We start from the raw sequence: 13105 nt of genomic DNA, 5'->3' as shown, positions 1-13105 counted from the left end.
CGTCAAATATTTTCGATATTCCTCGGTTTTATTCAATTGTTGACGTCACATTCATTGCAAGATGTCTGAATTTGATGCTTTCGACAGTGAACCGCCTTCACAAAATGCCGAAGAGGACCCAGCGGCTGCATTTTTAGCCCGGGAACAAACAGAATTAGCTGGATTAGAAGATGACAACTTCACTCAAGATAATGAAGGTGATTTTTACCATCAAAATTCTGAAATCGAACAGGCATGCAACCGGTGTCCGCCCACCAGCACTAACTCGATCACGATGAATTTCACATTTTTTGGTGATATTGTGTGGTCGAAGTCTTAATTATATATTATTTCGCATGTTATTGCTTCTCTAAACGTTGAGGATTATTTTGAAACATAATCATGATAATCAGAAATTTAGCACAGATGCGTTTCCGCATAGAACTGATATTTTGAGTCGAATGTATCACGGCCCGGCCATGTCTATAAAGCCTATAGATGGACTTTATATTATCTCCATCTCTACAACATGAGGTTATTTTATATAATGCCACAAGTTTCAAAAAAAGGAAAGCTGTAGGACGAAAAGTCAAGGTCAAGATCAGGTTAAAAAATTTTGCCGAATTTTAGACAAGTGCTTAGAATAACCGAAATGACCAAAATTACAAATAAAGGGACCGAAATTACCTCAGTATATGTTCATCTAATCACACATCAAATTTCATAAAGATTGGTAACGATTTGAACTGTTGATGGAATTGTTTCCATAAAACCGAGCATGACTCTGATCTGAGTTACTTCAGTTCAATCTCTGGAAGTTTTCGAAGTGAAATTTGAGTCCCGTACAACATTGTAGTATTTTAATCTCGATCCGTTGAAGTGGTGATAGCATTAATCCATAAGGTTTGTAAATCATTAATTTTCAAATTGCTGTATGTTTTAGGAACAGACCAGTATGATATGTTTGAAGGTGGAGAACCACAAGTGATGAATGGAGACCCGGGTTTTATGGGAGAAAATCAGTATGAGGTACAGACTCACATATCTAGTATATTTCTAATATATGAGAAAAGACTTAATTCAGAGTTTTTGTATACATGTAATATATATATATACAACTATTTCTACATTAAACACTGTCTGAGTGTCAGCAAAGTGATAGGGATTTCATATTTCACGTGTATTCCTTCAATCTAATTAAAATTAGATCCTATGATCCGCTCATCTACTATCGCTACACATAGTGATAATAGATGGGCGGATCATAGGATCTAACTTTAATGAGATTGGTATTCCCTGTGACAAGGCCTTTCTCTGGGTACCAAAATTACCTTGCAGGGACATCAGTGTTTCACAGACACATCTTGTCATTTTTATTTCATATGTAAATAGAACGAATTACTGTCTAGTTTGTTGGGTGTGTGAGGTTAGTGTTAAATCTAGGATCTAGAGAGGACACACATGTCATATGTTCAAAAGGGCACTTTTCGTTGCGGCAAGACAATTTCGGGGCACTTTCATTGTATCATACTATGATAGTAATAGAATAATCATTTAGCCTTTTTAAAAGTTAATACCTGCTGCCTTGATTTTAAACTTTCAATCAACCTTGTGAAATAAAGAACAATTTTTTATATTGACAGATATTTTTTTTTAAATTTTAGAGAAAAAAGGGCATGGGGCAGTTAAAAAGGGCATGGCGCAGTGCCATGCTAGTTTGCTTTAGATTTAATACTAATAACAGCTTTGCCAACTTACCAGACATTTGATTTCTTAAATCTACATAGTTTTATGTCCTCCTCTATCTATCTATCTATCTATATATATATTATATATATATATATATATATATATATATATATATATATATACACACACATAAAAATATGTGTGTGTGAGTGTGGAACATAACAATTTAAATTTTGTGGTTTTTAAGCCTAAAAATTTGAAAAATACTGGTGCTAACATTAATGATTATCAATAGTAGTAAATTCAAAATAATTAGACTGAATTACAGGGTTGTCAAGTTTTTATTTGTACAAAAGTCATATAATACATGTATGAGCTTTGGTATCTTGCCTGCATTAAGTGTCGATGCTCCATTTTCTGCAGACAAATGGACCATCTGATGCCTACTCCGCCATCACCTCGATGGACAAAGAGAGAAGTGAACCGGAAAAACTGAGGATATGGCGAGAGGAACAACAAATGAGATTGGAGAAGAAAGGTACAATATGCACTGAGCGTTGCACACACAATTTTATACATGCAAGGCCAAAAATAAAAATTGATTTGTTTGATGTACTCTGACCGACCCGTCAAATTTGCTCCTACCCGATCATTTTTTTTTCGGCAATTTAAAATTTCATTATTTTTTTTTTTCGGTTTCCTTGAAAAATACAAAATTCTCCTTATTTTAAAAGAAAATATTTAAAAAATTTCATGATGTTTAAAAAAAAAACGAGAGAAAAAAACCTACCTACCGACCCACCTTGGAAAATGTGGGTCGGAGTACATCAAACAAAAATATTTTTAATGATGGCCGGTATGAAGCATCATTGGGACAAGGGGGACATAAATTGTAAATTTCAGGACTCCAGCATCCCTGGGGCCCTAGGGGCGGGGCAAAAACTGCCCAAAATTTACCAATTTTCAAAAATCTTCTTCTCAAGAACCACACACAAGTAAGAAAAACTAAATGCATAGTAATGTAGAGCAGGAAGGCCTCTACCAAAATTGTAAATTTCATGATCCACGGGGCCAAACTTATTATATAATGTTTATGTGTAAAACACTTAAATAACATCTTCTTTAGTGCTGTTGATACTAAATTGAAAGTAAATAGATATTTAGAAAGAACAGGTAGTCCTTTACCAAAATTGCAAATTTGATGATCCCAGGGGTAGGGGTTTTGGTATCAGGGTGCGGCCAAAATGGTCAGTTATTAAATGTGTGAACAATCATTCCAATTCTTTTCAAATTTGGTATGAAACATATTTGGAACAAAGGGAACATAAATCGTAAATTTCAAGATTCCTGCACCCCTGGGGTCTATGGGGCAGGGCAAAAACTTCCCCAAAATGACAAATTTTCAAAAATCTTCTCAATGACCACACACATGTAAGAAAAACTAAATGCATAGTGATGTAGAGCAAGATGGCCTCTACGAAAATTGTAAATTTCATGATCCCTGGGTTAGGAGTTCTGACCCCAAGGCGGGGCCAAACTTGTTGTATAGTGTTTATGTGTAAAACACTTAAATAACATCTTCTTTAGTGCTTTTGATACTAAATTGAAACTAAATGGATAGAGCAGGTAGTCTTTTACCAAAATTGTAAATTTGATTTTCCCCAGAGTAATTAAGGGTTTTGACCCCAGGATGGGGCCAAACTTAGTATATATAGTATTTATGTGTAAGTTTGCTGATACTGTATAAAATCTAAATGCATACTTAGAAATAGCAGAAAAGGATGTACAAAAAATGGTGTATTTCATAACCCAGGATTATGACTTTAGGATGAGTCCAAATTAGTCATATATTTTGATGTTTTAATGTTAATACACCTATTATTTAAAGCCTTTCATCAGTGTATGCACTTTTGAGGGCAGTGAAGTTTTAAGAACACATCTTGTTTTATACCGTTGCTGAACAATTAGAATTTAGCTTAGATATTCAGAACAGGAAATTTTTTCTAGATTTCATAGCCCATGGAAGTAGTGATACTTTTTCACTAGGATTCAGGTGACCGATAAGGCCTGTGGGCCTCTTGTTGTGTATTTAAAAATGAAGATACATATATGGTTTCAAGAAAGTATAACACATCATTAAAAATTGTCATGAATAAAAAATATTTGTAGTTTCCTTTCTCTTAAGTTACTAAAACTTTTATGATAGTATTTTTAATTGTGGTTCATAGCGAATTCCACATTTTATCATTTCATACATTTATGTACCATATAGTAGCTATACATATACTGATTCCAATCATAAAGAGTCGGGGGAGGAGGGGGTCCAACACAAATGAAAATCAGCAATCCCCCCTCTGAGATAAGGAGTCCGTACAGAGTATCAAAATCAAATATTTATTGTAGTATTAACCAATTTCATATCGAAAACCTATTGATTTGCAAATTTGACAATTAAAAAAGTCAATGAATATTTTTCCAGTACATAACATATGGTTACTAATGTTTATAATTTGCCTATCACTACATGTATTCTTAGGGACTGCTTTAAAATTGTTAAGAGGAAGGTAATTTTTATGCACTTTATTTTGCTTCCAAAACTACATAGTCTGAAGTCATGTCACTACAGTTTGATACATACAGCAAAATGTTTCAACCAATTCATTTTATGTTTCATTTTGATTTTTAATTTTTTTTTATGTTAGATGCCGAGGAAGCACAAAAGAAGGAGGAGTGGAGAGAGTCAGCCAAGAAAGAACTAGATGACTGGTACAAGCACCACAATGAACAGGTGCACAAGACTAAGGAGACTAACAGGTAACTTCAAAGGCCATCCACCACACTCCACTCTCCCCTCCTCACCCTCACCCCCTTCCGTAGGAGCTCACACGTGAATGTGAAATGGGTAGTAACATTTAAAAGCTGGTCAAAACCCTGCTGTAACACGCCACATGATAGACTACATAATGCTGTAACACCATGATAGACTAGATGCTGTAACACCACATGATAGACTAGATGCTGTAACACACCACATGATAGACTAGATGCTGTAACACCACATGATAGATTAGATGCTGTAACACACCACATGATAGACTAGATGCTGTAACACCACATGATAGATTAGATGCTGTAACACACCACATGATAGAATACATACTGTAACACACCACATGATAGACTACATACTGTAACACACCACACAATAGACTACATACTGTAACACACCACACGATAGACTACATACTGTAACACACCACACAATAGACTACATACTGTAACACACCACACGATAGACTACATACTGTAACACACCACATGATAGAATACATACTGTAACACACCACATGATAGACTACATACTGTAACACACCACATGATAGAATACATACTGTAACACACCACATGGTAGACTACATACTGTAACACACCACATGATAGACTACATACTGTAACACACCACATGATAGACTAGATGCTGTAACACACCACATGATAGACTAGATGCTGTAACACACCACATGATAGAATACATACTGTAACACACCACATGATAGATTAGATGCTGTAACACACCACATGATAGAATACATACTGTAACACACCACATGATAGAATACATACTGTAACACACCACATGATAGAATACATACTGTAACACACCACATGATAGAATACATACTGTAACACACCTCATAATAGAATACATACTGTAACACACCACACGATAGACTACATACTGTAACACACCACATGATAGACTACATACTGTAACACACCACATGATAAAATACATACTGTAACACACCACACGATAGACTACATACTGTAACACACCACATGATAGACTAGATGCTGTAACACACCACATGATAGACTAGATGCTGTAACACACCACACGATAGACTACATACTGTAACACACCACATGATAGAATACATACTGTAACACACCACACGATAGACTACATACTGTAACACACCACATGATAGACTAGATGCTGTAACACACCACATGATAGAATACATACTGTAACACACCACATGATAGACTACATACTGTAACACACCACATGATAGAATACATACTGTAACACACCACATGATAGACTAGATGCTGTAACACACCACATGATAGACTAGATGCTGTAACACACCACATGATAGACTACATACTGTAACACACCACATGATAGAATACATACTGTAACACACCACACGATAGACTACATACTGTAACACACCACATGATAGACTAGATGCTGTAACACACCACATGATAGAATACATACTGTAACACAAATGATAGACTATATACTGTTACACACCACATGATAGACTATATACTGTTTCACACAATATGATAGACTACATTCACTAAAACCTTTGCCTATATGTATGAAAGCATCCCATACCATTTTCATCTTTGGATATGTTTCACCAAGAGCAGATCCTTTGATTTGTTACACCTGACCTGGATCAGATCCTTTGATTTGTTACACCTGACCTGGATCAGATCCTTTTATTTGTTACACTTGACCTGGATCAGATGCTTTTATTTGTTACACCTGACCTGGATCAGATGCTTTTATTTGTTACACCTGACCTGGATCAGATCCTTTTATTTATTACACCTGACCTGGATCAGATCCTTTGATCCTTTTGAATACTGAGCTATATGAGTTGTTGCTTCACACACTACCAGTAAATTCAATATTTATGAAGTGATGATAATTATATATTGGTAATACTCATCCATATTAGGATGCATGCACAATGTATGTTTACTACAGTGTGGTAAGATTTCCTACTGTTCTATTGCTTTTTCTTTATTTGCTTTCATCTGACTAGAAATCATAATGTGTAAGTATATATTGATACACTGAAAATTTGTTGTGGTAATCTTTTTATTGTGAATAATTTTAAATGTCATGGTAGATATATATATCTATGTATAGTCTTATTTCATTTGGAGAGGGAAATATTTTGTCATTTGTTTTTTAATATGCGGTATTTAATTTTGTTAAAGATCATAGTCAATAGTCGGAATAGTGGAGAAAGTGCATGTGTCTGACTGGCATCCTGTACGATGTTTGTAGTGATTTAAGGTAGCTCCACCCTCATGTGACTTATCAGTATTAATGGTTGAAAGTGGAAAAAAACGTATCAATTTCCACTCAATATAGTTTGATTTGAAGAAAATGTGCATGTTTCCACCATTTTTTAAAAGATATCAGACATGCAAAGACAGTAGTATACATGTTTGTCAACATTAAAAAAAATCACACATTTTCGTAAAACAGAATAAAAATACATAAACACTTGTTAAAATGATACATTTTTATGCCAACAGTTCAGAAAAACTGTTAATTTATAAATATGTGTGAATTAATTGTGGAGATTAGGGAAATCAATGTAGAATAGACATGTGGTAGAGAAAATACCAGCATAGGAGTTGTTGCCCTTGACAACATTTTTTTTTTTATCATGAACTAGATGAAACTCCGCACAAGCGCGGGGAATCAGAATTTAATGATGAGGAAGGATTTTTTAATGTGTGTTTGAATTGTTGCACACATTAACTGAATGAACGATGTCTTTAGAATGAACAATATCTTTAATTCAAATGAATTCACGAAAAATATTTGAATAATTGCATGCATTTTAATAGTAATGTCATATTTATTGATATCATATACAGTAAATAAAACTTGATTATTAGGAAGTCAATTGGGGCTCCTATAAATGTTCTTTATTGAAAATTGGAATAGATAATGATTTTACAAATGCAATCATAATCCATCATGCCGAATAGTTGACCAAAGACAAAATGAATGGTCGTTCATAATTTCAAATATTTGAAACTCAGTATTGCGAATGTGTTTAGAATGGTAGTTTTTGTCCAGTGCGCCAATTTCAGGGCAAGATTTATATGAATGTACATTGTTTCTTCTCGACTAACGCAATAATCAAAAACATAATGCAGGACAAACAGAAAAACTGCTATGTTGTAAACAATGGCATGATTTCTTGGACATTGTCAGGAAGTGTACAACATAATTTCAGTAAAATGTTTAAGTTTTAAGTCGCAAACTTCCCAGAACAGACCCAGACTATTCGATATCTGACATATTCGACAGTTTTTGACTTATTACTTACTTTCAAGATCTGTGTCGTCACAAAACACGTTCAACCAAAATAAAAACTTTCTGTGTTTATGAATGTGTTTGTACATATCAGTAACTGTTAATAGATTATTACAAAAAGTCGTAACAATGATTTCTATAATTGCGGAAAAAATTGAAAACATTGAAATTATCAGAAGAATGTCGTATTTAAAAATTCATCAATGTGTCAGATTGTTGGTCTCAGGTGAGGGGGTTGTCCTTTGTTGGATGAGATATATATAAGTAAAATGATTATAAGTCTTCATAAAATGATAAATATGGGCCTAGTCAAAGCTACATGTATTATACGAGGGCTGTTCGATATGTAATGTGTATTGTACGATATCTCAAAAGCATTTGACTCAAATAGTGAAATGAATATTGCATCCCTTCAAAGTATTCTCCATAGTTTGAAATACATAATTTCAATCTCTGAATCCATTCTGAAATGTGCCACGGTACGCTGATTTAGGTAGACCTCTACGGTACTGACTGATGGCTGAGCCAAGGGCTTGTCGGGACTTGAAGCGACGACCAGATCAGAACTTATTAAGTTTTGGAAAAAGGAAAAAGGTCGCATGGGGCTAGATCTTGAGAGTATGGTGGGTGTGGCAAGACCGTAACCTCCAACTTCAAAAATTGCTTCACAAGATCAGATGTATGGGATGGAGCATTATTATGAAGTAGACAAACATGCCTAAATCCTGACACAGGGTGTCATTTATGATAATATTTCTTCAGCTTTTTAGTATAACATCTTGGTAATACTGACCTGTAACACTTTTGCCCTTCGGCACCGGAATTTGTATGGCTATACCATCACATTGTGAAGAATATGCAATAAAGAACCATCTTTGTGCTTATGGTTCTTTTGGCAACTAAAGGCCTTCAACCGTGTTTAGTTAGCGATATTTTGTTTCCTGGTTCGAAATTGTGAACCCATGTTTCGTCATCAGTAACAATGTTTGCAAATTGTCTTTGATTGAATTTGGGAAACATTTTGAACAATTGCTTAGCAGTTAGTACTTGTATCCGTTTTTGGTCATCTGTCAATATATGCGGTATCCATCTAGCGGAAATCTTTCGTACTTTAAAAAAAAAAAACACTTCAAAATGAAATGCACCCGCGTTAGCGATATGCCAACAGCTTTGGCAATATCACGAATCATGTATCTGCCATCACTTTCAATTATTTTCCTGATTTTTGAGACATTTGTCATGCCTGTTACAGTTACAGGTTGGCCAGATTTTGCTGCATCTTTGACGGACTCTGTGCCAGTCAGAAATTTCTTTCTCCACCTACGAACTGTCTCATAAGATACCTTATCAGACCCGTAAACTTCCCCCAATTCAGTAAAAATCTGCATTACCGAATGGCTGAGTTTTGTGCGAAATTTTATATAAGCTCTAATTTCTAATATTCTCAACCCGTTTCCCAACCATTTTTAGCTCACCTGAACCGAAGGTTCAAGTGAGCTTTTCTGATCAAAATTTGTCCGTTGTCTGTCATCGGCGTCATAAACTTTTCACATTTTTGACTTCTTCTCAAGAACCGCTGGGCGAATTTCAACCAAACTTGCCACAAAGCATCCTTGGGTGAAGGGCTTTCAAGTTTATTCAAATGAAGGGCCAGTTCAAAGGGGAGATAATCACGAAAATAGGGTGGGGTCATTTAAAAATCTTCTCAAGAACCACTGGGCCAGAAAAGCTGAATTTTACTTGAAAGCTTCCTGACATAGTGCAGATTCAAGTTTGTTCAAATCATGGCCCCAGGGGTTGGATGGGGCCACAATAGGGGATCAAAGTTTTACATACTAATATATATGAAAAATCTTCTCCTCAAGAACCACTGAGCCAGAAAAGCTGAAATTTACATGAAAGCTTCCTGACATAGTGCAGATTCAAGTTTGTTCAAATCATGGCCCCCGGGGGTAGGATGGGGCCACAATAGGGGATCAAAGATTTACATACAAATATATAAGGAAAATCTTTAAAAATCTTCTCAAGAACCACCTTGAGCCAGAAAAGCTGATATTTACATGAAAACTTTCTGACATATTTCAGATTTCAGTTTGTTAAAATCATGGCCCCCAGGGGTAGGATGGGGTCACAAGGGGGATCAAAGTTTGCATACAAATATATAGGGAAAATCTTTAAATATGAACCAAGGTGACTCAGGTGAGCGATGTGGCCCTTCGGCCTCTTGTTACAACAGTGGTCTACGACTGGGTCTATTGAAATGACTATAAATTTAAAACTATGTGGAGCTGAAGGCTCGTGTTTATACAGTTGGAAAGGTATTGAATAGAGCTATTCAAGAGTATCGTCATCCACGAAATCATGCAAAGCGTTATCACGTAGGGCTGAAACGATATGCCCCCTTCACGATAGGATACATATTGCAATGCTTATGCAGCGATTCAATACGATACGTACAGAAGAAACCAATAATAACATTGAAGAAAAATTAATTACCAGCATTCATAATCATAATTCTAAAAGCAAAATGTTTCCAAACCGCCAAACTGTAAGATGCCTGTTGGCTCTATTCTGCAGTTTAAATCGATAAAGTTCATTATTGTTTTCGTCAAACTCAAGGCAAACATTTACAATCTAAATGTTAATGGACTGTATTTTGTCCCTCATATAGGTATGTTAGGTAATATAAAAGTACAGGCCTGTCAAGCCTGATGCATTTTACTGAACCTGTTTGTAATAAACGTATTGAATCGAAAATCGAGGCAAAGAATCAAACATTGAATTGAGCATTTATATTGAACAGTATCAATATTTCGGTGAATCGTTTCAGCCCTATTATCACGCTGTGGTAAAATACACATTACATATTGAACAGCCCTCGTAAGTATCACTGAAAACCTACATAATTTTATGCTGATCATATTGTAAACCAATCTCATCTTCTGGCTTGCTGAAAAGGCCCGAGAATGTGCAATTAGTACGTATAATGTTACCGCGCTGCGTTCTGGAAAATTCCACAAGGCTGGTTCAAGACTAAAATCACAGATTGAAGAAACGAACAGGCATATTTTACTTATTCAACAATTATCAAAACTAATTCTTCTGTAAGATCAAAATCAAGCATCGATAAACAATGGATTAACTTCATATTGTATTATCTTAAGTTGTCCTTAAAAAAAACTTACATAGATCCGCCACTTTACTTTCATTTTTGCTATTTCAGGGTAGTTTATGGAAAACAAAAGTATGTTTTAAATAAATTTACGATATTTACTAATCAAGTAAGATTCTATTATCACTTACGGATGTCACCTCACATATGAAACAATATTAAAGGTGCAAGAAATAACTCTGGGGCAAGCGTTTTGGAGTTTATTGGCAAAAATTGTTACTTCATATAAGTATAGATAATTGATAATCTTTGGGAAATATAAACCTCTTCACTATCAATAGTTTACCAGATTTCTTAGTTCAACCAGGGAATAGACTTCCTATGAACGGTATATTTCAATCATGTGCAAAGTTTAATTGAACAGATTTTTGCAAAACTTAAATTATGACATCACATGAGGATCGATCTACCTTAAACAAACAAACAATTCTATTGCTATAGATAATACACTGCAGAAATGAGTGATATATATACACATGTCTATTACTGTATTAAACAGAAAATTTGATTGCAGCTATAGTATTCAGTCTTATTCATGCTGTTGTTAATTCTGTAATTTTTACGGTAAGCCAAGATTGTGAGATTAAAATTGTAATGATAGTATAAAAATTTATACTGTGAAGATTGTGAGATTAAAATTGTAATGATAGAATTAAAATTGATACTGTGAATTTGATGAAAAGTGTGTTAGAACAGACTTATAGACCAAGAAATGCTCTGGGGAAAACCCCCAGTAGCAAATATAAAGCTGCACACAGTATGCACTGTAAAATGCTGTAGATTCCTAAATATACACGACAAATTTATTATCATGTAATTTCGAGAGAGGCATCAATTGCGAAATAAAATTATTCGTTTTGATTTTCTTTTGTTAAAATACATCTACAAGAATTACTCTTGATTAACAAACAACTCACGAATTCATGTGCACGCGATTTGACTTACACGAGTCATTTCGTCATATTAAGTGCTCACTAAAATAAAGATTCTATAGTACACTCCCAAGGTAATGGTAAATTTGTGATATACAAAATGTACTAGTAGATGATAAGAAATATATTCAAGTTTAAATTTGTAAAAACAGATGATATATGTGAGAGAAATGCATATACATACAGTATATACATACATATGTGTAGGATTTTCCAATACATGAAAAAATGATAATAATATACATGAGAGTATAAAGTTACTTGCTGATTTTCTACTTCAGAACTGCTGAGGATGCATTCGTAAAGGACCGAGATACCACACAACCTGGTGGGGAGTGGGAAAAAATCTGTAGATTATGCGAATTCAACCCCAAAAATTCCAAAAACACCAAGGACGTGTCAAGGTTGCGCTCCATTCTTCTACAACTGAAGCAGACGCCATTGATGCGATGAAATGAAACTGTGTCATTCCCAGAGACAGAAGATGTGTGTTGTGACTGATTTATGTGTAGAATATGTTCCATGTCAATGTGTCACAGTATGAATACAGCAAGGATATTAATATTGCATTTTGTCATATGCCATTTCCGAGTGTTAACTGTATATCTGAAATTTCATAAATTGATTTTGTTCCAGTGTAATTTAAAGAGGTACTGGAATTGAATTGAAAATTATTGAAATTATGGAAAACCCTTCTTCATTTTCCTTATATTTTTTTTCTTCATTTTTAATTTGTGTACACTAACTGGTTTGAAGCAAAAAGGAGAGCATGTATGTCAACTGTGAAAAGTAAAATGGATGTCATTGGCAAGATATATTTATAGTTGTTTGTGACTTTTAGATAAATATTATCAAGGTATTTTCACAATGGCCGACTTTTGAACTCTCAACTTAAAATAACTTATATTTTGGACCAATTTATTAATCCATTTCATGCAATGAATAATAAATAGTATGGAAACAGTTCATTTTTATTATTCAGTGCATTTTTACAGTATTGTGGCTTTGAAGAGATGTACAATATGTACCTGAATACCAATTTACCATGATGGGTAAACTACCTGATGCAGTCATAGCTGTTCTGAATGCTGTATCTTATCTCCACTGACACCTACTGTTAATGAATATGATTAAAACTAGAAAACTGACTCTCAGAAAGGGCCCCACCGAAAACTTAATTCATGCATC

General features: G+C 34.6%; 1 protein-coding gene across 1 annotated transcript; it reads left to right on the top strand.

Moving 5' to 3' along the window:
- Nucleotides 1–9: 9 nt before the first annotated feature.
- On the top strand, nt 10–12883 carry LOC125645489 (clathrin light chain A-like). Its single transcript, XM_048871030.2, has 5 exons — nt 10–197; nt 923–1008; nt 2092–2206; nt 4371–4482; nt 12199–12883. Exons 1-5 carry the CDS (start codon nt 62–64, stop codon nt 12368–12370), a joined length of 621 nt encoding a protein of 206 aa, XP_048726987.1. The 5' UTR covers nt 10–61; the 3' UTR covers nt 12371–12883.
- Nucleotides 12884–13105: the final 222 nt, after the last annotated feature.

Source organism: Ostrea edulis, chromosome 6, assembly GCF_947568905.1.
Source record: "Ostrea edulis chromosome 6, xbOstEdul1.1, whole genome shotgun sequence".
In the NCBI taxonomy this organism is placed as follows: Eukaryota; Metazoa; Mollusca; class Bivalvia; order Ostreida; family Ostreidae; genus Ostrea; species Ostrea edulis.
This window is presented reverse-complemented; position numbering and strand designations above follow the sequence as displayed.